The 27,181-nt window shown below is 40.1% G+C and overlaps 1 protein-coding gene across 7 annotated transcripts in view; it reads right to left on the bottom strand.

The window, feature by feature from the left end:
* Positions 1–221: 221 nt before the first annotated feature.
* The window catches only part of nod2 (nucleotide-binding oligomerization domain containing 2), a 35,475-nt gene continuing 8,515 nt past the window's right edge, over positions 222–27,181 (bottom strand). For 3 of the 7 annotated variants that reach the window (XM_048605821.1, XM_048605822.1, XM_048605823.1), the window contains exons 2-9: positions 24,336–24,864; positions 22,391–22,493; positions 13,521–15,345; positions 6,561–6,644; positions 5,707–5,790; positions 2,446–2,529; positions 1,915–1,998; positions 222–1,803 (exon numbers count right to left, since the gene is read on the bottom strand). In XM_048605821.1, the coding sequence (XP_048461778.1) occupies positions 1,716–1,803; positions 1,915–1,998; positions 2,446–2,529; positions 5,707–5,790; positions 6,561–6,644; positions 13,521–15,345; positions 22,391–22,493; positions 24,336–24,815 (2,832 nt within the window). In that variant the 5' untranslated portion in view covers positions 24,816–24,864 and the 3' untranslated portion in view covers positions 222–1,715. Of the gene's footprint in view, positions 1,999–2,445; positions 2,530–5,706; positions 5,791–6,560; positions 6,645–9,026; positions 9,903–10,016; positions 10,470–11,480; positions 11,976–13,520; positions 15,346–22,390; positions 22,494–24,335; positions 24,865–27,181 lie in introns of those variants that run through there. The other 4 variants (XM_048605824.1, XM_048605825.1, XR_007263790.1 and 1 more) reach the window with 4 other exon arrangements.

The following is a 27,181-nucleotide window of genomic DNA, read 5'->3' as shown; positions in this document are numbered from 1 at the left end:
TATCAATTGGCTCTTAATCCTGAGACCCAGGTAATGTCCTGGCGACGCAGGTTTGAATCCTACCATGGCAGATGGTGGAATTTGAATTCAATAAACATCTGGAATTAAAAGTCAAAAGATGACCAAGAATCCATTGTCAATTGTCAGAAAAATCCTCTGGTTTACTAATGCCCTTTAGAGAAGGAAACTGCCATCCTTGTCTGGTCTATGTGTGAATCCAGACCCACAGCAATTGCCTTCTGGGCAATTAGGGATGAGCAATAAATTCTGACCTTTCCAGTGATGCCCTCATCCTGTGAATGAAAAAAATAATCTCCAGTAATCAGGGCGAGATAGAAGGACAGATATGTAGTGAAATCTCAGAGAAGTGTAAAAGTAATTGTAGGGGACCACAACTTCCCCAAATGAACTCGCACAGACTGAATGTGAAAGGCTCAGATTTGATGGAATTCTTAAAATGTATCTATGAGACTTTTTTAGTCAGCATGTAGAAGGTACTACAAGAAAGGGAGCAGTGGATCTAATTTTAGAGAATAATCAAAGTGCCAGTGGGGGAATATTTCAGTGATTGGGACCATAATGCAGTAAGATTTAAGGTAGTTATGGAAAAGATAAACCTAAAGAGAAATGATGAACCTGAAGTAAAGATTCTGAATTGGCAGAAGAATGATTTTAAAATGATAAGACAGGATCTGGCCAAAGTGGACTGGGAGCAACAATTCGTAGCAGAGCTGACATCGCGGCAGTGAGACTAAGCCAAAAAAAAATTGTGAGCGTTCAGAGTCAACATGTTCCTACAAAAGGAGAAGAGTGGGGCCAACAAGTCCAGACAACCTTGAATATCATGGGAAGTACAGGTTTGGATAAGGACAAAAAAGGAGAACTTATGGCAGATACTGCGGGCCCAAACAGGGGAAGTTTTAGAACAGAACAAAAGAAAATTACTTACAGAAGATATTAGGAGAGTAAAGAGGGGTTATGAAGTAATACTGGAGGAAAGTTCCAAAGGCATTTTAGAGGTATATTAAGGGCAAGAAGATAATGAGGGAAAGAGTATGGTCCATTAGGAGCCAGAGTGGAAATCTGTGTGTGCAGCCAGAAGACATAGTTGAGGCTTTAGATCATCATGTTGCATCTATATTCACTATACAGAAGGATAATGTAGGTGTAGAAATCAGGGAGAAGGACTGTGATATACTTGAACAAATGAGCATTGAGGGAGAAGAGATATTAGTAGTTTTATGGGGCTTAAAATGAACAAATCCCCAAGGCCAAATAAGCTGTATTCCAGGCTGCTGTTGGAGGCAAGGGAAGAGATTGCAGGTCCCTGAGCATTAACAATGAGAATTAGCCTGAATTTTTAAAAAAAAGTGCTGCAGAATTTCACAGTCTCTGCTTGGAGAATATTACTGTACTCTGCAGCACTGGTTCTAATAACACCTGAAATGGAAACCCTCTTTTCCATAACATTCCTTCAGCCACGTGTTCACATTCCTGCTCTGCTTATCCGCAAGGGAATTTGTACCTCAGTTAGCAAATAAACCAATCATAAGGACAGTGTATCTTTAAAAGAATTGCAAAATCCCAAGTATCAATAACCAAGATAATAAATAACAAGTTCATCTGGCAGTCTGATTCATGATTTGACCCCATCCCAAAACAAGCTGACACCAAATGTATTTAGTCAGTTTCCCTTGAAAATGTCATTGAGACATTTACCAGAGCTCCTCGAGGACGGTGTTCTTTTTCAGCATTAAAGCCAAAGCCTTGGCGCCACGACTGTCAACGTTGTTACCTACGAGACTAACAGTGAGAAAGAGTCCTTTGAAATACTTATCTAAACACAACAGGGTTTAATAATGAACTCTGCATCAAGAAATTTTGCTGGAGGCTTTACTACACAAGTATCCCTACCTTAGCCACAACAAGCTTGTATTATTCTCAAGAGCTACTGCCAAAGCACAAGCACCAGCTCCTCCAATTTTATTTCCCCAAAGTCTGGATAAACATTGAAGTAAACATTTTATGAATCTCAAAATTACAAACAAATAGTAAACAATGTAAAATGACTTCACGGTCACAACGCAAGATATTATGGGAATATATTCTATTGAAATGGAGTTCATTGTACTTTAATGGTGGGAAAGTGACTGTCTGGGCTATCTATTTCGCAACCGTCAAATTTTACTTTCCATTGTTTTTAAAAATTACCTCCTAAATATTATATATGATGTAGCCTAGATTCTGGTATTAAGAATTAATTTCCGATTATGAAGGCACCTTTCTACTGTAGCATGATTAACAATGTGCTAAGCCTGACAGAAAGAATTTGTTCTCATTTAAGAATTTTAGTCGGCCTTTCCACTCAATGCACCTGAAATGTGTACAATGTTCAGTGTCAATACATGATATGCAGAACAATGAACATAACAGTTAGGTACATACCCTAAATATTGGATGGAGTTGCTCTGTTTTAAACCTTCTGCCAGCACTTCTGCCCCAACAGCTGTTAAGTGGTTGTTGCCTAGCCTGGGAATGGTAAACAATGGTTACTGGTATAAAAGGACCTTTCAGAGCACTCACTATAATCTGTAGCTGTAAAGAAATTGCCCATAGACACTCCACTTTGAAAACCACCTAGACCTTTCTTAATTCAAAAATTTGATTTTACCAACTAAAGCTCCTAAGGCAGTTAAAAAGTAACAGATAAAAGGTAACAATAACCAAAGCCAATCATCTCATGAGTCAAAATTCAGCAGATTTGGCATAAAAACATAGTTTTTTTTCTCAAAATAGAATGTAGATTAACTGTTGGTTGATAAATGTCAACTGCGGCTTAGTCAATCCCCAACAAATCAGAAGTCTTCACAAAAGCTGAAGCTGGTGCATGGGCTGCAAAGGCTTTACAAAAATCCTTTATTAAGTTCCACACATACAGCGGGGAAATCGCAGGTTCACACACAAACACAAACCCAACACTTCAACAAGAGGATCTACGGCGGTTTTTAATTTCCTGAACACAGGGACTCAGACATCTATGTTTGCAATTTATTCACACTGCCCCAAACCCAAGTGCAGCACAAACACCAACTTGCATTTATACTGTGTTTCAAACATAGTAAATCCTCCCAAAAAAAACTTTCCAAGCACATTATCAGAAAAAAAATTGACGCAAAGACATATTAGAATGGGCAACAAAATATTCAATGTCATAGTAGGTTTGAAGGAATGTCTTAAAGGAAGAAAGTAGAAACGCAGAGAGGGAACTGGTGTAGAAAATACTCAAGAAGGCTGATGGAATGCTTGCCTTCATATCTCAAGGGATGAATATGTTTTGCTGCAATTTTACAAAACTCTTGTTAGACTCCAGTTGGAGTACTGTGAGCAGGTCTTGGTGCTACACCTTAGCACGGATGTTTTGGCCCTGGAGGGAATTCAACACAAGTTGACAGGGATGATTCCTGGACTTCAGGAGTTTAGTAATGATGAGAGATTAGACAAATTAAGCCTTTATTTGCTAGAATTTAGAAGGTTAAGGGGTGATCTAATTGAGGTCTTCAGGAAATTAACAGGGAAAAGTAGGATAGAAAAAATATAAACTATATCTAATGGTTGAAGATTTTCGAACCAGCAAGTATAATCTGAGAATTAGGAGCATGCCATTCAGGAGAGGTGTTAAAAAGTACTTCTACACTCAAAGAGTAGTGGAGGTTTGAAACACTCTTCCTCAAACAGCAGTCGACGCTAATTCAATTGTTAAATTTGAGTCTGAGATAGACAACATTTTATTGAGCAAGGGTATCAAGGGATATTGGCTCAAGGAGTTAGACCATAGATCAGCTATGACCTTAATGAATGGCGAAGCAGGCTCAAGGGGCTGATAGGCCTACTTCTGTTCCTATGTTCCTGCTTAGAAAGGGAAATCCAAAGTTTAGGAATTTGGCATCTAAATGTCTCCAGTTGTGTAGAGATTAAAATCAGGAATGCGGATGAGGCCAAAATTAGAGGAGGGCAGATTATGTCAGAGGGTTTTGGAGCTGTAGGACTTTACAGAGCTAAAGAGGGGGAAACCACAGAGGGTTTTTCTGAGCTGTGGGGACAATCCTAACCTGTGAGGCTCAGCTTTCATTGGGACAATGTTTTGATGAGAAACAACAGCACAATTGTTTTACAGCTGCTCTTTTATTTGTTGAGTTAGGAACCTCAAATTATGATAACAAAAATGCAAGTCTTAGTTGACTACATAGAGGAGAAGTGGAAATTCTTAATTTAGGAAACCTAAGCAAAGCTGGCTCTGTAAAAAAATAAGTTCACCTTCCAGTGAAGGAAGACGTGGAATGGATTTCTAAACATAAACTTTCTTGGGCTTAGGATCAAATTTAAAAGATTTGCCAATTTTCATAGAAACGTGAAGGATATCCATGAACTGATACCCCATTTAACTTTTAAGGATTTGGATGTGTTTTAAACACATTCTCTACATAGTGAGATGTTGGTTTCAGCAGGAGTTTTTTTGTTCATTTTTGTTGTTCTTTAAGCCTTAAATGTTTTTACATGTTATGCAATGAGTATGATGGTGGTGGCAAAGGAAAAGGAAACACTAATTTGTATCAACATACTGACAAAAGAAAGTTTTACTGCTAGTAATTCCTTTGAACAATGCTTTAATAACATGAGGAATTACAATATCAGAAAACAACCTTCTATATCACAGCAAAAGTCCTGGAATTTCAAAGACTGCTCCTAAAGCCAAATTTTACTTGGAAGTGTTCAGAAAAGATTTACAAGGATGTTGCAGGGGTTTAGAGGGTTTGAGTTATAGTGAGAGGCTGAATAGGCTTGGGACATTTTTCCCTGGAGCATCGAAGGCTGAGGAGTGACCTTCTAGAGGTTTATTAAATCATTTAGGGGCACAGATGGGGTGAATAGCCAAAGTCTTTTCCCAGGGTAGAGGAGTCCAAAACTAGAGGACACAGGTTTAACATGAGAGAGGAAAGCTTTAAAAGGGACCTGAGGGGCAACATTTTCATGCAGTAAGTGGTGCGCCTGTAGAATGAGCTGCCAGAGGAAGTGGAGGAGGTGGATACAATAACAAATTTAAAACATATCAGGATAGGTACTTGAATTGGAAGCCTTTAGAGGGATATGGGCCAAATGCTGGCAAATGGGACTGGATCAGGTGATGATATCTGGTCACCGCAGAGGAGATGGACCGAACGGTCTGTTTCCACGCTGTATAACTCCATGATTCTATGTCTCTCATGATAAATTCACATAAGTTTGCATATCTGAGGTAATCAATCCACTGGGAAAAATTGCTTTTGACTGTGAATATTCTGGGACAGCTTATAACCAGAGATAGTTTTGTTGAGATGTTATAAGTGCCCTCTGTGTGAAATTTCCTGAGTAATGCAGATACACCTGTTGATGGAGAGAGGAATGATGAATGGTGGACTCTGAACCCATTCCAAATTTGGTATAGAACAGAATTCTTGTGAAATCTGGTCCCAATGCACATCAACGAATTCATCCAATTTAAGAAAACAAAAGCCAAAAAGAATTGCAGACACTGGAAATCTGAAACCTGCCTGAGTTCTTCAGCAATTTCTGTTTCGGTTTCATCCAAATTAAGCTCTGACATCCAAATGGAATTTCAGGATTTTAGCAACTAAAATTTGTTAACTTTACTTGGAACTTTTGTCTTACCTTAATGCAAGAAAGTTGTCCCTGTGTTTCAGAAGCTTTGCAAAATTCTGGGCACATGCGTCAGTTAAATTATTGTGAAATAACCTTAAAAACAGAGATTTGAACAATAAAATAACTTCCCCAAAACATACTTTTTTATGCAATCAGATTTTTACAATTCTCAGATTTGGTACAACATTTGTTAGAAATCTCATGAAAATTTATGTTATGCCCAAATAAGAAATCTTTTGAAATAAGGTCGAAGTAGAGATGCAACCAATAGAGAGGACTGCTCATAGGACTAGGTGGGGTGAACTGGTTGTTTACTGGGGAATTTAAATGAGGAAGGAAGTGCTGGCTCCCTGTGTCTTTAGGCTTACATGGATTCCCACAGAATTTCCACCATGACTTGCCTTATAACGCATTGCTGTTTCATTCAGAACTTACTGGCTCACAGTAGTTCTGACTGGGCTTGCCATTTAGGGCACACAAAAAGCCAGGTAGTTTGTCATGGTGATTTAAAGAGCCAATTTGATATGTTATATTCCAGTTCTCCAAATTTCAGGCTCGCCCAGGTCCACATTCCCTGCTGTTTATAGATGGCTGTGCCTCTGGAAATGAGACTAGAAGTATCGAAAAACAAAACTGCATGTGCATTGTCATCTTCCATTCTGTCTTATGACATTTACTTCCTTATCATTACATTTTTTTAAAATCAATAACCAATATTTGAGACTTTTAATAGTTGGAAATACCAATACCATGTTTTTAAAATCAAAATTCTTTCACGGGATGTGGTTGTCATTGCCTAGGTCAGCATTTATTGTACATCTGTAATTTCACTTGTTAAGAGAAACACACTGCATTGTTCTTACGCAATCTTTTGCAAATTACGGCTGTCAAGAGCTCGGTCAACCAGTTTGGAAACTCCTTGATCAGAAATGTCATTTCCCCGGAGGCTGAAAGATGCAAACATGTGATTAGTTACATTTTATAATCAACATCGAAAAAAACAGTTTCAACAACTCAATTTTAATATATTTATTCCATTGAATATATTTTTAAATCAAAAATGTCTAATTATACTAACAATGTTCAGTCTACGTGTAACATAACCTAAATATATTACTGCTTTCTAAAATAGTCATTCCAGACAACTCTCCTTGAGGTAAAACTGATCAGAGTCCATCATGATAAATTTTCAGGAATCTGTACATCTCTAGGTAGCAGCTCAAATTCCCTGCAACCATGAGTATTCATGCAAGTGTTTGTTGTCCAAATGGGACAAATAGAAATCACCAACATATTAATTGTTGGAATTTTTTTTTGTATCTGTTCGAATATAGAGACTTGTGAGTTGTAGCCTAAGTAAGAGCTCAAGTGTGATTTTATACCAGTGTAATGCTCTTTGTTCCAATTTCAGCTAACATTTTTAATATAATTAAAAACCTTCTTTTTTCAATAATTCACCAAAATTTTAAAAAATGTTCTCAATTGTAGTTGGGAATGGCCAACAAATTCTGTCACAATGGATGTGATAATTATTCACTGATGTGGCTGGCAAAAGTAAGAGCTTTTCTCCACTTAGCATAACATAAGTACAACACTCTGTATAGTTCTAAGTTTCAGACCAATATTAAAGTCATTGAATTTAAAACTTTACTGCAACCTAAGAATAACACAGTGTGGAGCTGGAGGAACACAGCAGGCCAGGCAACATCAGAGGAGCAGATAAGCTGACGTTTCGGGTCGGGAGCCTTCTTCAGAAATGGGGAGGGGGAAGGGAGCTGGGAAATTAATAGAAATTCTGAAGGAGGGTCCCAACCTGAAACATCAGCTTACCTGCTCCTCTGATGCTGCCTGGCCTGCTGTGTTCCTCCAGCTCCACACTGTGTTATCTCCGACTCCAGCATCTGCAGTTCTTGCTATCTCTGCTACCTCAGAATAGACTTTTTTTGAAAACAAGATATTGAAAAATAAGAATGAAATAAAGAAATTGTGTTCTGACATTAAATGCATGGTTTTAAGCCAGTTGTATAGGTTAGGGCCTTAACTTATCTTTGGTTCATCTGAATAAATTGGCAGCATTTTTAAACTCAATCAGATTTTATAGGTTTTTAAACAGTGAAACATGATGATATGTTTGGAATATATGACCAATCACTGATTAACATGAATTGTTAAATTTGCACAGATAGTCTTCAATAAATCCTTATATGCTATTTAAAGTGATGGCATATATTAATCTGAAAACAAACTTTAATAATTAGCTTTAGTGTTGATCAAATCAATCGAGGAATCACCACAAATTTAGCTAATTATTGAAAAGACCATAGAAATTTTTTTTATTCTGTCAACAAAAGGAAACATGGAGGGTTTTGGAGCATGTAGAATCACAAACAACAACTTCCAGCTTTTCCATTGTATATGTCTAATCAGCAGAACTTACTATCTGATTTCCATGTTTTTAACAACACTACAGTAAAATCCAGCCCATAATGTATGTACAGTCGAAACGCAGGCCAGAACAAAAACTAAGGGTGGAATTTTTTAAGCACCTGAATGACGTGGACAATGGTGAGAAAGTTTGGAAAACGCAGCAAGAATGAGAAAATGACAGAAAGTCCTATTTTCCACTTAAGGTTATACTGACTAAATGAAAATCTCACCAGGGAGCAGCAAGGGGCCTAGTTGCGTGCATTACTATCCCATTGTTACTTAACCTTGTGTCATTTATACAAAGGCTGCTATTTTCTCTGATATTGGCGAGAAACTAGACAGTAGAAATCCTGACTTGAAAGTCAAAGTGGTTACCAGTGTCTTCTCCAGGCCTCCACATTGGTCAGCATTCCCCAACAAACTCCATGGGCATGCTCCACGGCAGTGATCACCTATACACACCTTTCATGGAAATGGCACTGGCAAAGCACTAGTCTCACCATGTTATCATGTCACATGTCAGTCTCACTTATAATACAGTTCACCACTTCGATGTTGCACTTTTGGAACTCACTGAAATCTCCCGTAGTAATGCTACTGCCACATCACTTTGAACAAAGGGACAGGCCACCATCTCATCTATCAGAGCAGGGTACATCACAAGGCTAATTGCTTGCTCCCTTGGCACTCATTCCCTGTCAGCGTAGTTTGATGCTGACAGCATCTCTGCCCTGACCTGTCTGATAGCGTATTGCTGCTTCATTCAGAACTCACAGGCCCACAGTAATTTTGTCTGCAAAAATGTGGACACAAAAAGCCAGGCAGCTTGTCATGATAATTTAAAGTGCCAATATATTTAAAAACATGATATTCCATTTGCAATGAAGTGTCATCTATGCCACCTATGTGCCCTCTGAAGGTTTTCTTTTTTCTTGCTCTCCCACTTCTTCCAAGTGCAGTCCTGGGTTTCACGGATGGGGTTGGGAGAGTCTGCCCTCTAGTGGAGTCTGTTGGTCTTGGCATTTGGGGAGGGCAACCCCAGGTCTTTTGCGGCTGGAGGGTCCAGACATGCTGTAAGTGTCCTATGCAACTGCAGGCTCACCCTTCTCAGCTCGACCTCCCAAGGTTTCGAGGTCACCAGTAGAGTGGAGGCAGAGGGACTTTGCACTCGGGACAGCCCGGAGACCTGGCCACTGGCTAGCCACTCTGTAGACCCTCCTGCCCCTGGCTGGAGTGCCTGCTGTTGCCAACTTGTTGTGCATGTGTTTCCAGTAGCCACTGAGTGCTCTGCTGGACCTGGGTTTCCATTTCAGCTGCCAACCTGTCCATAGAGACAGCCAGATACATGTGTGCTGGAGCCAGCATGGTACTGATAATGTTGGTGGGCCCCTCTATTTCACTGAGAGTCTCAGACAAAACTGCCCACTGCTCCTCTGACAGTCTGGGCATGTGCCTTAAGTTATTAATGGCCAATACCATGGGGTCCTCTCCTGCCCTTAGCTGAGCAGGTGACTGGTCTCTTGTAGGTCCTTTGAGTACCAACAGCCTGGGGCATTTCTTCCTGCACCAGCTGGGAAGATGGGTCAGTGATGTGCTCATCAGAAGGTGCTCCTGACTCTAATCTGGCTCAAATCCTCACCAAGGTGAAAGTATTTGTACTGATGGACGGTGCAGGACACAGCCCTGTTAGTGCTTCCTCTGAGGGATATGTGGCTTCATCCTCCAGGGGTCGAAAAGGAGCTTGTGGCTGGCCTCTTGCAGGAGGATGCCACTAGTGCCTGCAGAAGAGAGGGAGTAAGTTGCACAATGGGGGTAAAGGCTTCAGCATTTTATGAATATGTTCAAAGTGGTGATAATAGGATCGCAGCGCAGCACAATATAATGAATCTCACATGTTTGCCAAGACATGGAGGTCTCGCCATCCCCACGAGTTGTCTTGATCCTCTCCCATGAGCTTAAAGATCCTCTCCTCATTTGGATTAGGATATGAATGACACACCTTTGCCCTCTAGGCCCTATTATAGGCTGTATTATCCTGTTCTGAGACAAAGGGAGGGATTGAGTGAGGTGAAACTGTCTGGAAAAGCTGTTAGTGCTGGTACGAATGGAGTAAAGGTGGTAAAGTGTTCTGGTTGTATGAGTAGCAAAAGCTGAGGGCAGGAAGGATTAGTAGTTTGCTGGGATAGGATTGGTCAGAGCTATTGAGTGTGGATGCTGCATGCATAGTGGTAGATCATGAGCCTTGGTGGGAGGTGTGTGCAGTGGCAGAATTAGAGCGAGGCTGACATAACAGAGAGAAGATGGTCCCATTTACGCCTGCAGAGAGAAGATGGTCCCATTTACCCCTGCAGAGAGAACAAAGAAAGAATAAAGAACAGTACAGCACAGGAACAGGCCCTTTGGCCCACCCAGCCTGCATCATCACCTGACCCTTTGTAAACTAAAAACCTTGCGCCTTTATATGGTCAGTATCCCTCTATTTATGCCTATTCTTGTATCTGTCAAGATGCCTCTTAAACATTGCTATTGTATCTGTTTCTACCACTCCCTTGGCAGCACATGCCAGACACATACCACCCTTTGTATAAAAAACTTGCCTCTCATGTCACCTTTAAACTTTCCCCCTTTTACCTGAAACCTAGTTCCCTAGTAATTATCATTTCTACCCTGGGAAAATGATTCCAACTCTTCATTCTGTATATGCCTCTTATAATGTTGTCTGGTGGTGTGGTCTCATCTAGTTGTCCTAAAGAAAGACATCCTCTCCACAAGCCCATCCACCAAAACCTCCACACAAAATGGGACACTAACATCGCTCTCTCTCAGACATCTCCTTTGGAAGTGTTCAGTGACAAACACTGTGAAGGGCAGTTCCTGGTTCTGGTGTTTGAAATGGTGCACAGCCAGTGTTTAAATAGGGCACCAGCAGCATGAATGCCACAAGATACTGGCACTGCAGAGCGCTTCTGCCACTGCTGATTGCAAGATTGTACAAGAGCAGCACATTGGAGTGAGGGGCATACTTAATGAGGTGAGCAGCAGAGAATTGTACAAAGAAAATTGCCAGGACTCCCTTCATGAAACACTCCAAAGTTGACAGTTAGCCAAAATATGGAAAAACTCAGCCCTAATATTTCAATCTGTTTATAAACATAAGAGCTATCAGAAAACCTGAAGTATGGTAAACTATTATGAAACATGATGTGGAGGTGCCGGTATTGGACTGAGGTGGACAAAGTCAGATGTCACACGACACCAGGTTATTGTCCAAAAGGTTTATTTGACATCACTTCACCTGACAAAGGAGCAGCACTTTGAAAGCTTGTGATTTCAAATAAACCTGTTGGACTATAACCTGGTGTCGTATTATGAAACATATCAGGGAAATTGGAAATCAGACAGTTTGGATAATGGTTACTGCATTTAAGAGATAGTTTACTTGGGCTGAGTCTTGAGATGAAGGGGTTGCCTTCTGAGGAAAGACTGAGCAGGTTGGGCCTAAGTTCAGAGATAACAAGGTGTAGAGCTGGATGAACACAGCAGGCCAAGCAGCATCAGAGGAGCAGGAAGGCTGATGTTTCCGGCCTAGACCCTTCAGTGGAGTTTAGAAGAATGAGATGATTTTTTTGAAATATATGAAATTCTGATGGGATTGACAGGGTAAATATGATAAGATTTACAGGTTAGATGCTGAGATTGTTTGTCTTCACAGGGTTATCTAGAACAAGGATACAATTTAAAAATTTTGAATCTCCCATTTAAGATGGATAGAGGATTTTCTTCTCTCATGGTGTTAACTTTGGAACTTCCTTCTTCACAGAGCAGTGAAGGCAGGGTCATTGATGTTTCACCTACAAAGGAGTCAAGGACAATGTGGAAGCAGTTGAATGGAGTTAAGGTTACAATCAGATCAACCATGAACTTCATGAATGGCCAACAGCCTTGACAGGCCAAATGGCCTACTCTTGCTCAGATTTCTTTTGATCTCATGAAGTTAAACCCAGATAAACATTCTTCCAGTCACAATTATTTGAATGAATAAGTATCATTTTGTAAAAAGACCTTCCAACATTTCACATATTTCAAGGAAAATGGTATCTCTAAATTATGATGATGTGTGGTTCTGTTTCTGTCATTTTATTATAGGTAACATTAGCAATGTAGCAATTATATTAACATGCAGATTTTCAGTGCAGAAACAGCATTCAAAAATGTCTCGCATTCACAATTTCAAGAGGTCCAAAAACACTCCATATGATGTGTTTGATGATGATTTGAATCATAGGTCATCCCTTTACTGGCTACTTAGCTGTTGACACTTTATTCACACCGTTTGACACTTTTAATCACCTGCAAAGACTTGTTATTCAGCTTGTCAACGCTCCACTCACACCATTTATACTGTCTTTTGACACTCTTAATTACCTGGAATTATCTTGCAATGATCTCTCCGCCTATAAATTCTGTAGCTGTGTGCTTCCCTCCACTATACCTGACAAAGGAGCAGCGCTTCGATGGCTCGTGATTTCAAATAAACCTGTTGGACTATAATCTGGTGTCATGTCACTTCTAATGTTTTGATGCGAGCCACTGAGTTAATGTAAGGAACTACAGCAGCTACTATTCTTCACTTAAGATTTCAAAAGCAGCATGAAGGTAAATGACCAGAAAAGCTGTTTTGTGGTGTTGGATGATGGACAAATTTTGGCTAGGTTACCAGAAAGAATATCTGCTCCTTGTCATGTCATGTCATCGGATCTGCTATGTCCTGGTTATTATCTATTTCAAACAATGAAATCACTAATAATGCAATATTTTCTCAGCAAGAACTGTCAGCCGAGAGTTGTGTTTAAGTGTCGGAAATGGGGCCTACACCCATGATTTTCTAACTTAGAGGGAAAACAGTGAGCCTTGAGACCAGACAAAAAAACTTTGGGTAAAAGAACTTGAGAGAAACATTTCTCATCTTCTTTGATAAAGCTAACAATTTGAAAACGACTGTTACAATCTCACAAAATTAAGTGCTTATTGTACTCAGGTCTATTTAATAAAACCTATTAATCTCCACAAGATTCTGCTTAAATTTGTTTGTATTATTTTCCCCGCTAACCATCCCATTGTATTCCTAAACCAATGCCTGAAATGACTTATTTTCAATATCAGGGAAAAATACATACCCATTGCCCTACAATATTTTTATAACAAATCTATAACGACAAACAAGGAACCTTTGTTCAGATATCTTGTTTGTTCTTATGCAAAAGACAGGAAATTGGAGTTGAGTTTTTGGTTATCTTCTTTCCCAAAATAGCGGACAAAAGAATTGTGGCACAAACTTGTTAAGCATTCATCTGCTAATATCTGCAACTATGGTTTGCAGCTAAAAATAAACTTACTAAATAGAGTGGCAAATGTCCAAGCAGGGAAGGAGCTGTTCAATTCCTAAATCACCAACCGAGTTGTAATCCAACTGTAATCCCACTGGACTTTTCAAGTGTTTGAGGGCATAAGCAAGAGCAGTACATTCAACAGGCCCTATTCCACAATAGGTCAACTTCAAGTGATCCACTTCCAGTTTACTAACAGCTTCTTTGGCCAAATCATTGTCCTGCATTTCATAAATGCATTTAATCCACCATACAAATTCTGGCAAAGCATGCAAGCTTTTCTTCTCTCCCCCAATAGCTGGTGATATGGATACGAAATGTTTTTGTATACACTTTGCTAAGTATTTTTTAACAAGTCTGTACTTTTTGGATCGCTTCTGGAAGAGGGAACTCTTCCCCATCTGGTCCCTGTGCCTACCAGACAATAGCCCCGAAACAAAGCTTGCTGTTATTTGGACATTTGACATCTCTGCTTTCTGTAACAGAGTTTCACTTCTCCTCTTATCTTCTTCATGAGACTGGCAGCAATAAAGTGGCCAGCCTTTACAGCAGGCTGCTGACATCATGCACACGGATGGATTTTCCTGTCTGTGTTTGAACAATGAGCGAAGAGTAGATTGAGCCACGTTATCATTTAAAGTGACGTACAGTGCAGCAAAGAAACATTGGACAGTAATATGAAGAAACTCGTAATTCCTATTATTAACTGCATTGCGTGCATGTGAGAAACTATGACTACTGACAAGGAAACCTAAAGAAATATCTTCTTCCGATACCTCGGCTTCCTGTAGCTGTACAGCTGAGAATATGTAACAGCAAGAGTTTAAGCCATCCAATGCTAATTTGCCAAGATGGAGGACTGTGGCAATATGGCTCTGCAGAATTTCATTTGTTCCTTGGCAGTTGTAGGTAAGATGCAATAAAAAGTGTTCTAGAATCAGCAGATAAACATCAGTCATTGTGCGAGCAAAATCACTCCCATTCTGCATTAACTGTTCATGGCACTTTGAAACTATCCAACAGAAGAAGGGCACATGACAGAGCCCATGAAGAGCTGAGTTTGCCTCAACAAAACACAAAATACGTTCTGCACTTGATGAGTTGCTATGGCATTTCTTTAGGAATTTCTCAATTCTCTCTGGCGAGAAACCTTTTAGTGTGATCTCTTTCTGCAGATATTTTCTTAATTTGGCAGTTACTGCATTTGGTCGGCTGGTCATAACTTTTTTAGTGTTTTTCATTAAATTCCCTTGAAGAAGATTAAAGATCAGATTCAGTGCAGTGGTTGGCTTTGAGGGGGAACAGTGCCTTTCTTCATCTGTAAATTGGAGTTTAAATTCATCAAACCCATCAAACAGGAATATGATTTCTTCAGGATGGTCCAGGATGTACTGGAACACTTCATCTTGGTGATCATCAGGCCAGCAGCAATGTTCAAACAGTAACATTTGAAGTGAGATGGGTTTATCAATGAAATTGAACCTTCTACAGCTGAAAGCAAATACAAATGTGAAGTCCTGGAAAGCTCGCTTTGTTGCCCATAATTGTTGGATTTGCTGCAGTGAAGTGCTTTTCCCACTTCCCGCTTCCCCAGTGATCAGCACAGTATCTGCATCTTTATTTAATATTCCATCTGATCCAAAGATGTCTTCCAGTCCAATAAGGAATGACAAGCAGCCATTTTCAGCAGCAGCGATATTGGATACTTCCAAGATACAATCCACATAAATATCCTCCAGGCACATATTTTCAGTTCCGGCATAGTTTGTTAGAAATCGGGACTGAGCAGCCAACGTAGAGCTCAACTTTTCCTGATACTTCAAGCAAGCATTACCTAAAAGACAGCGAAGTATATTAAAAATCCAAAATTCATGAAATCTTTGTACTGTAACACACTATCTTACCAACTAGTGATCATTTTTAGCCATAGATAAGTAAGTGAATGATACTTCATCACTTTCATAGGTAACTCCTACCAGATTCTGAAATCAGCTTGGGACTCATATACAAAAGAAATTACCTGAGATTTCTACAGACTTTGTACACCTTGTTTCCTTTTATTTTTAAGGAGTATTTGGTAACTTTTGAACAAGGTAAGCAATACAAGTCAAAGAATGCTTCACACAATCACAGAAGTCATATGGTGCAGAAGAAAACTATTTAGCCCAACTTGTCTGTGCAGGCATCATTACCTCGTGCCAATTTTCTGTTTTCTCCCTATACACTTGCATGTTATTTCTATCCAAACATCCAATGCACTCAATTGAACCTGACTCCACAATACTTTAAGGCAAGTCTTTTTTTCCTCAAGTGACCTTTGCATCTTTTGCAAATCACTTTAAATCTATGCCCTCTTGTTCCTGTTCCTTTTAAAAGTAGTGCCAGTTTCTCCCTCTTACTCTATCCTGCCTGCCTGTGATTTTTAAAACCACTATTAGATCTCCTCTTAGCTTCTTCTCTCCTAGGAGAACAGTTTCAACTTCCTCAATCTCTCCTTATGACTGAAGTATCTCATCCCTGAAAACATTCTTGTAAATCACTTCTACACTCTCTCCAGTGTGTTCACATCTTTCATGAAATGTGGTACCCAGAAATGGACAAAATATTCCAGCTGAAGTCTACTAAGCGTCTTATGACTTGACCAGAAACAGGGACAGGATTGATGCATACTTATGAGGAATTAAGAAGAATATAATAAACACTCTGGAGGAATCTAACAGACATCTGAGCGACATCAGCTATGGGGAGAAATGTGGTAGAATCAAGTACCAAATGCAGCAACGCCCATCTTGGTATTGTTGTAATTGGGCCACCTTCTATGCTTATCACACGTAGTGTGGCAAGATTCTTGCTAAGCAGTGACAAGTTGCCAATGGATAGTCATTATTATTTGTTAACAGCCCAACTCATCACATCAACATTCACCCTCTCATCTTACCAAGCTCACCAACGAGCTGGAAGTCCAGAAAACTCAACAAGGAAACCAGGGTGGGCACCATGCAGATTAAACTCGCCGCTTGCTCCAAATGACCTCAATGTTGGGAACCAGGCACAAACATCTCAGGACATGCTCCATGGACACCAGCCACACACACCCCACATCCAAAGACACTGGCATCTGACATGTATCAGCCTCTAGCCCTCATGGCATATCCCTGATCCAGTTAGAGGGTGTTTCTGTATGTTGGGCTGCATTGGCAGCTATCTACATGATTGACCTTCTCTGTAGATGGCACTTCCTTGGCTATGCCACTGTAGGACAATTGTTCGGCAGCTACACATTTATGCACAGAGGGATCCAAGCATTGAGTATCTTCATTCAGGAGAACTAAAGTTCCAGCAGCACTCATAGTGTGGCACTTTGTTGTGCCTGCTGCAGCAAGGACACTGTCTGCACAGGTACACACACCAGCTCATGGACTGGAACAGGCTGCATCTTCAGATTTTCACTTATTCTCATAACACTTACTCTTGAGTCTACCTGGAAAACAACAGCATCCCTGAATACCACAGAGGTAGCCCAGCCCTTCATCTCCATCTGGCCTGCCACCCTCCAATCACAGGAAGTTAAAGGCGATGACACTCATGCACTCATCTCGACACCCTGTCTCGACACAAGTGCCCTCTGGGATCACCCTGCCAAATCTCCAGAGCAAATAGCGTCTACATCAGTGCAGACTCACTCCCCCAAACTACAGGACTAGGACATGCATGTAAAAGTAGTGGGAGGGAGAGAAAAAGGAAAACATAGTGTAGCACTTTGTTGGCATAAGGTCATACAGCACAAGAACAGACCCTTCAGTGCAATTGTTCAAACTTTGTCCACCAATGTTAGCGACATTAAATTTCATGCATTTGCTTTTGAGGCTCTTTTTCTAGTTGCTCAGCAACTGTCACACCACGAGCCTATTTGACCACATAAGAGGCTTCATGTATTGAGGTTTGTGGTGACAGCTGACCACATAAGCTATAAACAGGAGAACAATGCATAGACATGGAATCGATTGCTGCTGGGACCTTTAGTTCTCCTGAATGAAGATCCCCAATGTTTGGATCCCTCTGTGCATAAATGTGTAGCCATTAAACAGTTGTCCTGCAGTGGCTCTGCCAAGGAGGTGCCATCTACAGAGAGGGTCAATACCGTAGAATGAGCAGGCAGTATGTAGCCTATAGCCACTTGCGCTAGACCTTTCAGGAGCTGGTGACCTGTGTTGTGACCCATTAAAAGTTCTAAGAACAGTGAGTGTTGTAGCCCCCTGCCTCATAGATCAAGTCAATCACCCTGCTCACTCTGAGTGTAATTTTAGCCATTTTCTTCCTTTTCTGTGCACTTTTGATTTCCAGCATTATGGAAGGTGAAGGTGTGCGCTCTTCTGCTAGTGGCTTCTAGCCTTTGCCTGAACATTCAACATTAGAGATCATTGTGTAACGTTAAAGCATGTGGTACTGGGAGCAGTGTACTGATATACATAGAAAACTGGAACAAAAACAGAAGTTGCTGGAAAAGCTCAGCAGGTCTGGCAGCATCTGTGAAGAAAAAATCAGAGTTAACATTTCGGGTCCGGTGGCCCTTCCTCAGAACCCGAAACGTTAACTCTGATTTTTTTCTTCACAAGCGCTGCCAGACCTGCTGAGCTTTTCCAGCAACTTCTGTCTTTGCTCCTGATTTACGGCATCCGCAGTTCTTTTGGCTTTTATTTGGATAGAAAGCTGGTTGGCAGACAGGAAGCAAAGAGTAGGAATGAATGGGTCTTTTTTTCGAGTGGCAGCCAGTGACCAGTTTGGACCCCAGCTGTTCACAACATATATTAATGATTTACATGAAGGATCCAGATGTAATATCTCCAAGTTTGCAGACAACACAAAGCTGGATGGGAGGGTGAACTATCAAGAGGATACAGAGATGCTTCAGTATGATTTTAACAAGTTGAGTGAATGGGCAAATATATGGAAGATGAGCTATAATGTGGATAAATGTGAGGTCATCCACTTTGGTAGCGAAAGCAGGAAGGCAGAGTATTGTCTGAGTGGTGATAGAGGGAAAGAGGGAAGGGAAACGAGATCCGGATGTCCTTGTACACCAGTTGTTGAAAGTAAGCATACAGGTGCAGCAGATGGTGAAGAAGTCAAATGATATGTTGGCCTTCATAGCAAGAGAATTCAAGTACAGGAAGAGGGATGTCTTGCTGCAATTGTACAAGGCCTTGGTTAGACCGCACCTGGGGTATTGTGTGCAGTTTTGTTTGGAGAAGGATATTATGATCACGGAGGGAGTGTATCAAAGGTTTACCAGACCAATTACTGGGATGGCAGGACTGACATATGAAGAGAGAGACTGGATCGGTTAGGAGTATATTCACTGGAGTTTAGAAGAATGAAAGGGGAGCTCATAGAATTCTAAAATTCTATAAATTATAACATGACTGTTTAGGATAAATACAGGAAGGATGTTGCCAATACCCGGGGAGTCCAGACCAGGGGTCACTGTCTAAGGATATAGGGTAGGCCATTTAGGACTGAAATGAGGAGAAATCTGTTCACATAAACATAGAAATTAGCAAAATAAGTAGGCCATTCTACCCCTCAAGCCTGTTTTACCATTCAATATGATCACGGCTGATCATCAAGCTCAGTACCCAAATCCTGCCCACTGCTCCCTGCCCCCCCACCCCATATCCCCCGATCCCTTTAGCCACAAGAGCTTTGTCTACCTCCATCTTGAATACACATAATGTTTAAGCCTCAACAGCTTCCTGTGGTAGTAAATTCCACAAGCTCACCACTCTCTGGGTGAAGAAATTTCTTCTCATTTCAGTCCTAAAAGATTTACCCTTTACCTTTAAACTATGACCACTGCTTCTGGGCTCCCCCACCTTCAGGAACATCCATCTTGCATCTGACTTGTTTGGTCCTGTTAGAACTTTATTGGTTTCTGTGAGATCACCACTCATTCTTCTAAATTACTTACTGCAAACCTAACTGACTCAATGACTCTTCATACATCAGTCCTGAGATGCCAGGAATCAATTTGGTAAACCTTCACTACACTTCCTTGGTAGCAAGAACACCTTCCTCAGGTAAGGAGATCAAAACTGTACACAATATTCCAGGTGTGGTCTCACCAGTGCCCTGTACAATTGTAGCAAGACATCCTTGTTCCTGTATTCAATTCCTCTTGTTATGAAGGCCAACATACAGTTTGCCTTCTTTATTGCCTGCTGCACCTACACACTTAACTTTCAGTGACTGCTGCACAAGGAAACCCAGGTCTTGTTGAACATTCCTCTCTCTCAATTAGTAGTGATTCAAGTAAAAAACTGCCTTCCTGTTTGCGCTACCAAAGTGGATAACCTCACATTTATTCACATTACGCTGCATCTCCAATATCGCTCTAAACATTTCCTATCCATGTACCTATCCAAATGTCTTTTAAATGTTGTAACTGTACCTGCAAGTACCACTTCCTCTGGCAGATCATTCCACGTACAAACCACCCTCTGCTTGAAAAAGTTGCCCCTCAGGTCCCTTTTCAATGTTTCTCCTCCCACCTTAAACCTATGCCCTCTGGTTCTGAACTCCCCTACCCTCGGAAAAAGACCTTGGCTATTCACCTTATTTATGCCCCTCATGATTTTGTAAACTTCTGTAATGTGTGGAACAGTGGCTCAGTGGTTAACATTGTTACCTCACAGCGCCAGGGATGCAGATTCAATTCCAGCTTTGGGTGACTGTCTGTGTAGAGTTTGCACATTCTCCCCATGACTGCGTAGGTTTCCGCTGGGTGCTCTGGTTTCTTCCCACAGTCTGAAGATGTGCAGATTAGGTGGCTTGGCCGTGCTAAATTATCCGTAATAACCAGGACGTGCTGGCCAGGTGGATTAAGCATACTGAAATGTGGGATTACACAGACAGAGTCTGGGTAGGATACTCTTTGGAGGGTCGGTGTAGAAACAATGAGCTAAATAGCCTCTTTCCGCTGTATCATGACATCCCAACTCCTGTACTCAATGCTCTGACTGATGAAGGCAAACGTGCCAAATGCCTTCTTCAACACACTGTCTATCTGTGATGCCACGTTCAAGGAAGTATGTACCTGAACTATCAGGTCTCTCTGTAAGACAACACTCCTCAGGGTCCTACCATTAACTGTCTAAGTCCTGCCCTGGTTTCTCTTACTGAAATGCAACTCCTCACATCTATCTGAATTAAATTCCATCTACCATTCCTCAGCTCACTGGCCCTGTTGATCAAGATCCCGTTATACTCTTAGATAACCTTCTTCACTGTCCAATGTAGCACCAAGTTTGGTGTCATCTGCAAACTTACTAACCATGCCTTCTATATTCTCATCCAAATTGTTTATATAAATGACAAATAACAGTGGACTCAGCACCAATGCTGGTATTTAACATCACAAGAATCTCAAGAATGTGATGTTAAACATAAAAATGTATTATTTAGAGTAATTAAGTTGTAGAGCTTGATGGTAATCCCAAGGTGTTTCACAAATATATTTTGAAATAAATTATGATTACTGAGCCATACAAGAAAATGTCAAGCTGGATTTCCATCCTTGAGGTGGTAGCAGAAATTGGAAAAGTTCTCAGATTGTTGCATCTACCTCAGGAGAAAATACCTGCTGCAAAGGTAACATTTTTGTTCTGGGGTTAGCGGGGGAGGGGGTGGTGGTGCATAGATGACAACAGCAGTATGATTCACTGTTCCCAGAACAAGATCTTGAGGGAGCCAATGTAGCTGCCAAGTGTGGAATTTGATCTAGATTTAATACAAGCAATCTCCAAAGATTGAACTCCATCCCTCAATTCTCACATCCATGCAACCACATACACCTCTATAGTCTCTATACCCTGCACAACATCCAATGCCCTTCCATCCTGCCCTATGCCCTCCCAGTCCTCCACCCCAACCTATCACACTTTCATAAAAAACAGAAGAAATGCAAATGCTGTAAATCAGAATCAAAAACAGAATTTGCTGGAAAAGCTCAGCAGGTCTGGCAGCATCTGTGAACAGAAATCAAAGTTAACGTTGTGGGTCTGGTGACCCTTCCTCACTTTCATGTCTATTCACTTATCATGCACCCTATGCAGAATCCTACAGTGTGAACATCATATGTGAAAATCTTCTAAAAATAGTCTTTAGTACTTGCTTTGAAAATCTGCTTTCACTACAGTCCTATAAAAGTTTCAATCAACCAGAACTGTGAAGAAACCGCAGGCACTATGCATCTCTTTATCCGGTGACCCTTCTTCAGAACAGACCTGAAACATTAACTCTGTTTTTTCCTTCACAGATGCTGCCAGACCTGCTGAGCTTTTCCAGCAACTTTGTTTTTGTTCCTGATTTACAGCATCCACAGTTCTTTTGGTCACTATTTTTAAAGGCTCATGGAGTTGGGGAAATTCCATGGAAATCAAAGGTCTGGTCAAAAAGGTGAGTTCTAATGAATGTTGTTAAGTAAGACAGTGAGGTAGAAATGCTAAGAAGTGTAGAAGAGAATTCCAGAAACAAACATAATGGAGAAACTCAGCAGATCGGTCAACATCTCTGAAGAGAAGAACAGAGTTAACATTTCAAGTCTGATATGACTCTTCTACAGATGTTCTGGTTAGAGGTAAGAGCAGATAAGAGCAGTCCACCTAGATGCACATCAGTGGAGAAGTATGGTGTGGGAAATGGCTGCAGAGAAATTGAGAAGGACGAAGTCGAAAAGTTTACATTTTCTGAATTTGAAGGCAGTGAGGTTTAATGCTCCTAACTCACCAAGCAGGAACCTTTCCTAGAGAGTGTTACCATATGGTACAAAAGCAGCAGTGACAGAAAACAATCAACTTTGAGAAGCTGGAGATATTTCTTACCATGGATGGGCTTGATGGGTCCAGGTTCAGATTCAATGTAGTCTAACAGCATCTGAGCTGTGTCTTCCCCTTTAGCTTTAGTGAGATCCAGCAGCTTTCGAGCCTAACGTTGAAAAATTAAACACAGTAAAAAGGGTAATGTGTGAGCTGATGGGAACTGTAGAGTACATTGACTTTGGATGTCTATCAAATAAATAGAATAATTCTTTAATGTAAAAGAAATGATAATTTACATGTATATGGAACCTGACACAGAAGAATGACCAGAGATAGTAGGAACTGCCAATGCTGGAGTCTGTGATAACAAGGTGTGGAGCTGGATGAACACAGCAGTCCAGGCAGCATCAGAGAAGCAGGAACGCTGACGTTTCGGGTCTGGACCCTTTTCAGAAGGCCTGCTGTGTTCATCCAGCTCCACACCTTGTTATCACAGAAGAATGACCAAACGTTTCATAAGAAGCTGCTTTTCAACCATGTTCACCAGCTACAATTTTACCAATAAACCTTGAAAAGTTTAATATTTGTAAATAGAAGTTACAGACCTTGCATTTTTTTTAAAAAAATCACTCATGGAACATTGGCATTGTTGGCTGTGCCAGCACTTAGAGTGTTATAGACGCATGCCTCAAATAAGCTCTTAGGGGTCAGTTAGAGCTGTGGACCAAGGACAGAAAAAGAAACAAAAGGAATGTGTGGCAAATGTGTGGGCAAAAAGTAAGTTCACCTGGAAGCATCTGAACATTGGGAGAAACATGACCATTTGTAGCTGCTGAACAGAAAGTTGTCAATTGTAGTTACCAAAAACGGAGCAGAGTAAGGGATGAGAAAATGGAATTAGGCATTTGACAAGTGGAGGTGCACGCAGATAAGTATAGTTGGATGAGGTTTTTGAGGAAGTAGTGGGTGCTGCTATGGGAGAGATTTGAAATCAAGGAAATCAGTTCCAGTAAGGTACCTCTGGGCTAATTGAGGGGTGTGCAGGTCAGAGATGCAAAGAGTATGGAGGCGATAACTTTGCCATTCCTTCACTCCAAGGCATTGATGGCCTCTTTAGTATTTGTGTTCTCACTCCTCATTTAATTGCTCTTTAAGTGCTGTAAAAGTAGCCTCTAATTCTTCTTAAATTGACCACTTGCATTCTTAGTAATGAATTATTGAGCAATAGTTATAGCACAAAATGAGCCTTTTCAGCTTCTTGGGCCCAACACATTCCATGTCAACTTTCCCCAACCATCTTGCAGGTTTTAAAAAATTATTTCCTGAGATAATTTCCATATGTGAACACAATGGACATTAGTTATGTGAAGCACTGTAAACAATTCCAGACATTAAGAACATGTAGATAATGTTGACAGGCATAGGTCTAAATAGAGAAAGTTGGATGATTAGCAGTTATTGAATGAAACATTCGGATGGGTGGGTTGACGTAATAATTTGAGAGCTTTTTACTTTTGGATTTTTGGGGAGGATGATGAAAGGGACAGAAATAATGGGAAAGAAACTCTATGATGGGGGGTCCTCACCCTTGAGGATAGGGTCAAAGGCTGGAGAAGGTGTAGGCTCAACAGGTGACAGAAAAACAAAGGGCAAACATAAAATATCTGTACAGAACTATTTGATAGTACATTTTTTGAAAAAATGGGTGTCATTAAGTTAATCAGCTCACATACAGCATACACCAAGTACATAATAAGCAGCTACATGATATGAATTTTATGCAAGTCAAGAGGTAAACATTGGGATATAAAATCACATTTCATAATGTATCTTAAATTTTCCTCTATGGCTCATTATTTCCAAAGCTGATATGTAGCTGGAGAATAATATTATGTTAAAAATATTTCTTTTCGAACATCATGTTAAAAATGTTCCATAGTTATTTTCTGACCACTGCACCCCTCTGCGCAGCATACACGCGCACACATAATTATCTCAGTTTGGGTACCTGCTGGGAAGGTGTATATATTGGCAATTGAACCTCATCACATTCATATTTTGAAAAATGACCATATCTATGCAGAATTTCTAACACAGCTGCAACGTGTCCATGTAGTTTCCGCACGATGTTGGGTCTGTGGTTTTGAAGAGTTTGGGAAGGCAATGATGACAGTGATTCGGGAGTCTCTTCTGGAGGTTTATAGCTGCCCAAAATTAAATCAGTCAGCTGTGAGCTGTGAATGACATCTTCCAATGCCAGAATAAAAAGTTCACAGGCTCTGGTCCCTTTAAATGTTACAATATCAAGGAGATTACGACTGGAACGAGACAGAACTCCTGGTGATTTCACATGTTCGTATTCTTCCCAGCTCAGAAGATCCCATGCTAGTAAATGATCAAGAATGCTCTCAAATACTTCCACTGAAACTCTTCCAAGAATCGTGATGAATTTATGTCTTTGAACCTTAAGCAACTGATCGGCATTCATTCCACTTGCTGCCCTTTCAACAGGGTTATTTTAATGCAGATGGATGGACCTAGTAAAATAAGGAAACAAATGGATAATGAATTTTACTTACTGCTTCTAAGTGAAATATTAAAAATAAATACTAATATAGTAGCAATGGTTGAACAATCAAGTTGTAGAATCAGCTTGGATGGAGGTATGAAATAGCAAGAGATTGAAGTCAATGGTTTGAGGAGTTTACATGCTCACTAACAGCACTTAATACTGTAGAACAGAGTATACAACAGGAAATAAAGGGAACTTGGAAGAAGTGTACTGCAATCATTGTGAATGTTTTTTACTCTTCACTTAGTTTGGATAGATCATATTGGCAAAGAAAATCGTGAGGATGAGTTCACAGAGTTCATTTAGACATTTGGGACTGTTCCTTGGAAGAAAAAATTTCTACAAATAAAAGAAAAGGCTAGTTTAGAGCCGGTAATAAGAAATTCAAATGGATTCAGTAATGACCTCATTGTAAAGCACTCTCCAAGCAAGAGTGATCAGCACATGATAAAATTTCACATTTAATTTAAGGATGAAAAACATTGGCCTGAAACTGGTGGCCTCAACTTAAATAATTGTATTAAATAAGATTATAATAAAAGTTTCCATAAACTGGGAAAATAGGTTAAAAGGTCAAGTGGTGGATAAGCAGTAGTAAATATTTGAGGATATATGTCATAACTCTCAAAAACAATACATTTCATTCAGAAGATTAAATAAGATGTACCATATGTGGCTATCTAGGGAAGTTAAGGCTGATATAAAATTGAAAGAAAAGGTGTAAATACTACAAAGATTAGCAAGACAACAGAAGATTAGAAAAATTCTAGAAACCAGCAATGGTCAACAATTAAAAAAATGAGAAGTTCAAATAGGAGAGTAAAATGGCAAGAATATAAAATCAAACAGTAAAAGCTTCTATACATGTATATAAAAGAGAATAATCACAAGTATATTTTAGTCCCTGAGAGGATGAGATTTAGAAATTAATACTGGTAAACAAGGAAATGGTAGAGATGTTGAATAATTATTTTGTATGTTTCTCTACAGTAGAAGGCACAAGGAGCAGACAAAGGGGACGGAGAAAGTTAAAACAATCACAATCACTTCAGAAAAAGCACTTGGAAAATGAATAGAACTAAAGGCTAATAGGTTCCCTGGACCAGAGGACTTTTAAGGAAGTAGGTGCAGAGATAGTGGATGGATTGGTTGTAACATTCCACAATTCTACAGGTTCTGGAATGGTCCCAAAGAACTGAAAAATTGCAAATGAAACACCTTTATTTAAGAAAGGAAGGAGACAGATGCAACAAATTACACACCAATTAATATAATACTTGTTTCAGTGTAAGTGCTAGAATCCATTATAAATGAAGTAGTACCAGGACGTTTAGAAAATTAAAACAAAATCAAGCTGAGTCAAAGTGGTTTACTGAAAGGGAAATAGTGCTTGACAAATTTATTATCATTCTTTAAGAATGTAATGAGAAGGGTGGATGAAAGAGAAACAGTGGAGGTAACAGTGTATTTAGATTTCCAAAAGGCATTCAACAAGGATCCAAATTAAAGATTACTGCACAAGGTAACAGCTCATATAATTAGTGGTGATATATTAGCACAACAAAGGTTTGGTAACTAATAGGAAATAGACAGTGGGATATATGGGTCATTTTCAGGTTACCAAATTGATAACAATGAAGTTCCTCACCGCCTCAACCATTTCTGATCTATATTAATGATGTACACGAAGGTGCTGGTGAATTGTAACCAAATTTTCTGATGATACAAAGATAGGACAGAAAGCAAGTTGTGAGGAGGACAGAACAGTCTTAAGTTGGGTGAATTTGTTAATTGGCCAAAGTTTGGCAGGTGGCATTTTTGTTGGGACAATATGATGTTGTTCACTTTGGAATGTACTCTGCTTTGGGAACTTGAATGTACATCATGTAGAGTGGTTCATCAGCACCACAACAGACTGAGCTGGTCAAGTCGTAAAGGAAACAGCTTTTCAAATAGGGCCGACAGCATGCATTGATGGAAAAAACGACAGGGAAAGACATAGTTGATGTCATGCTCACCAATCTGCATGCCTGCCTACAAATACAACTTTCCATGACAGTATCGGGAAGAATGACCACTGAACCATTATTTTGGAGACTAAGTCTTGTCTTCACATTGAGAAAACCCTCTGCTGTGTAGATTGGCACCACCAGTATGCTGAATGGGATGGATTTCAAACAGGTCTGGCAACTCAAATTGGGAATCATTGAGATGTTGTGAGCCATCAGCAGCACCAGAATTGTATTCAGTCACAATCTGCAACCTCATGGACTAGCATACCC

This window comes from Rhincodon typus, chromosome 15 (assembly GCF_021869965.1).
Source record: "Rhincodon typus isolate 14 chromosome 15, sRhiTyp1.1, whole genome shotgun sequence".
In the NCBI taxonomy this organism is placed as follows: Eukaryota; Metazoa; Chordata; class Chondrichthyes; order Orectolobiformes; family Rhincodontidae; genus Rhincodon; species Rhincodon typus.
Note: the sequence above shows the minus strand (reverse complement) of the source record. Positions and strands in the feature narration are given on the sequence as shown.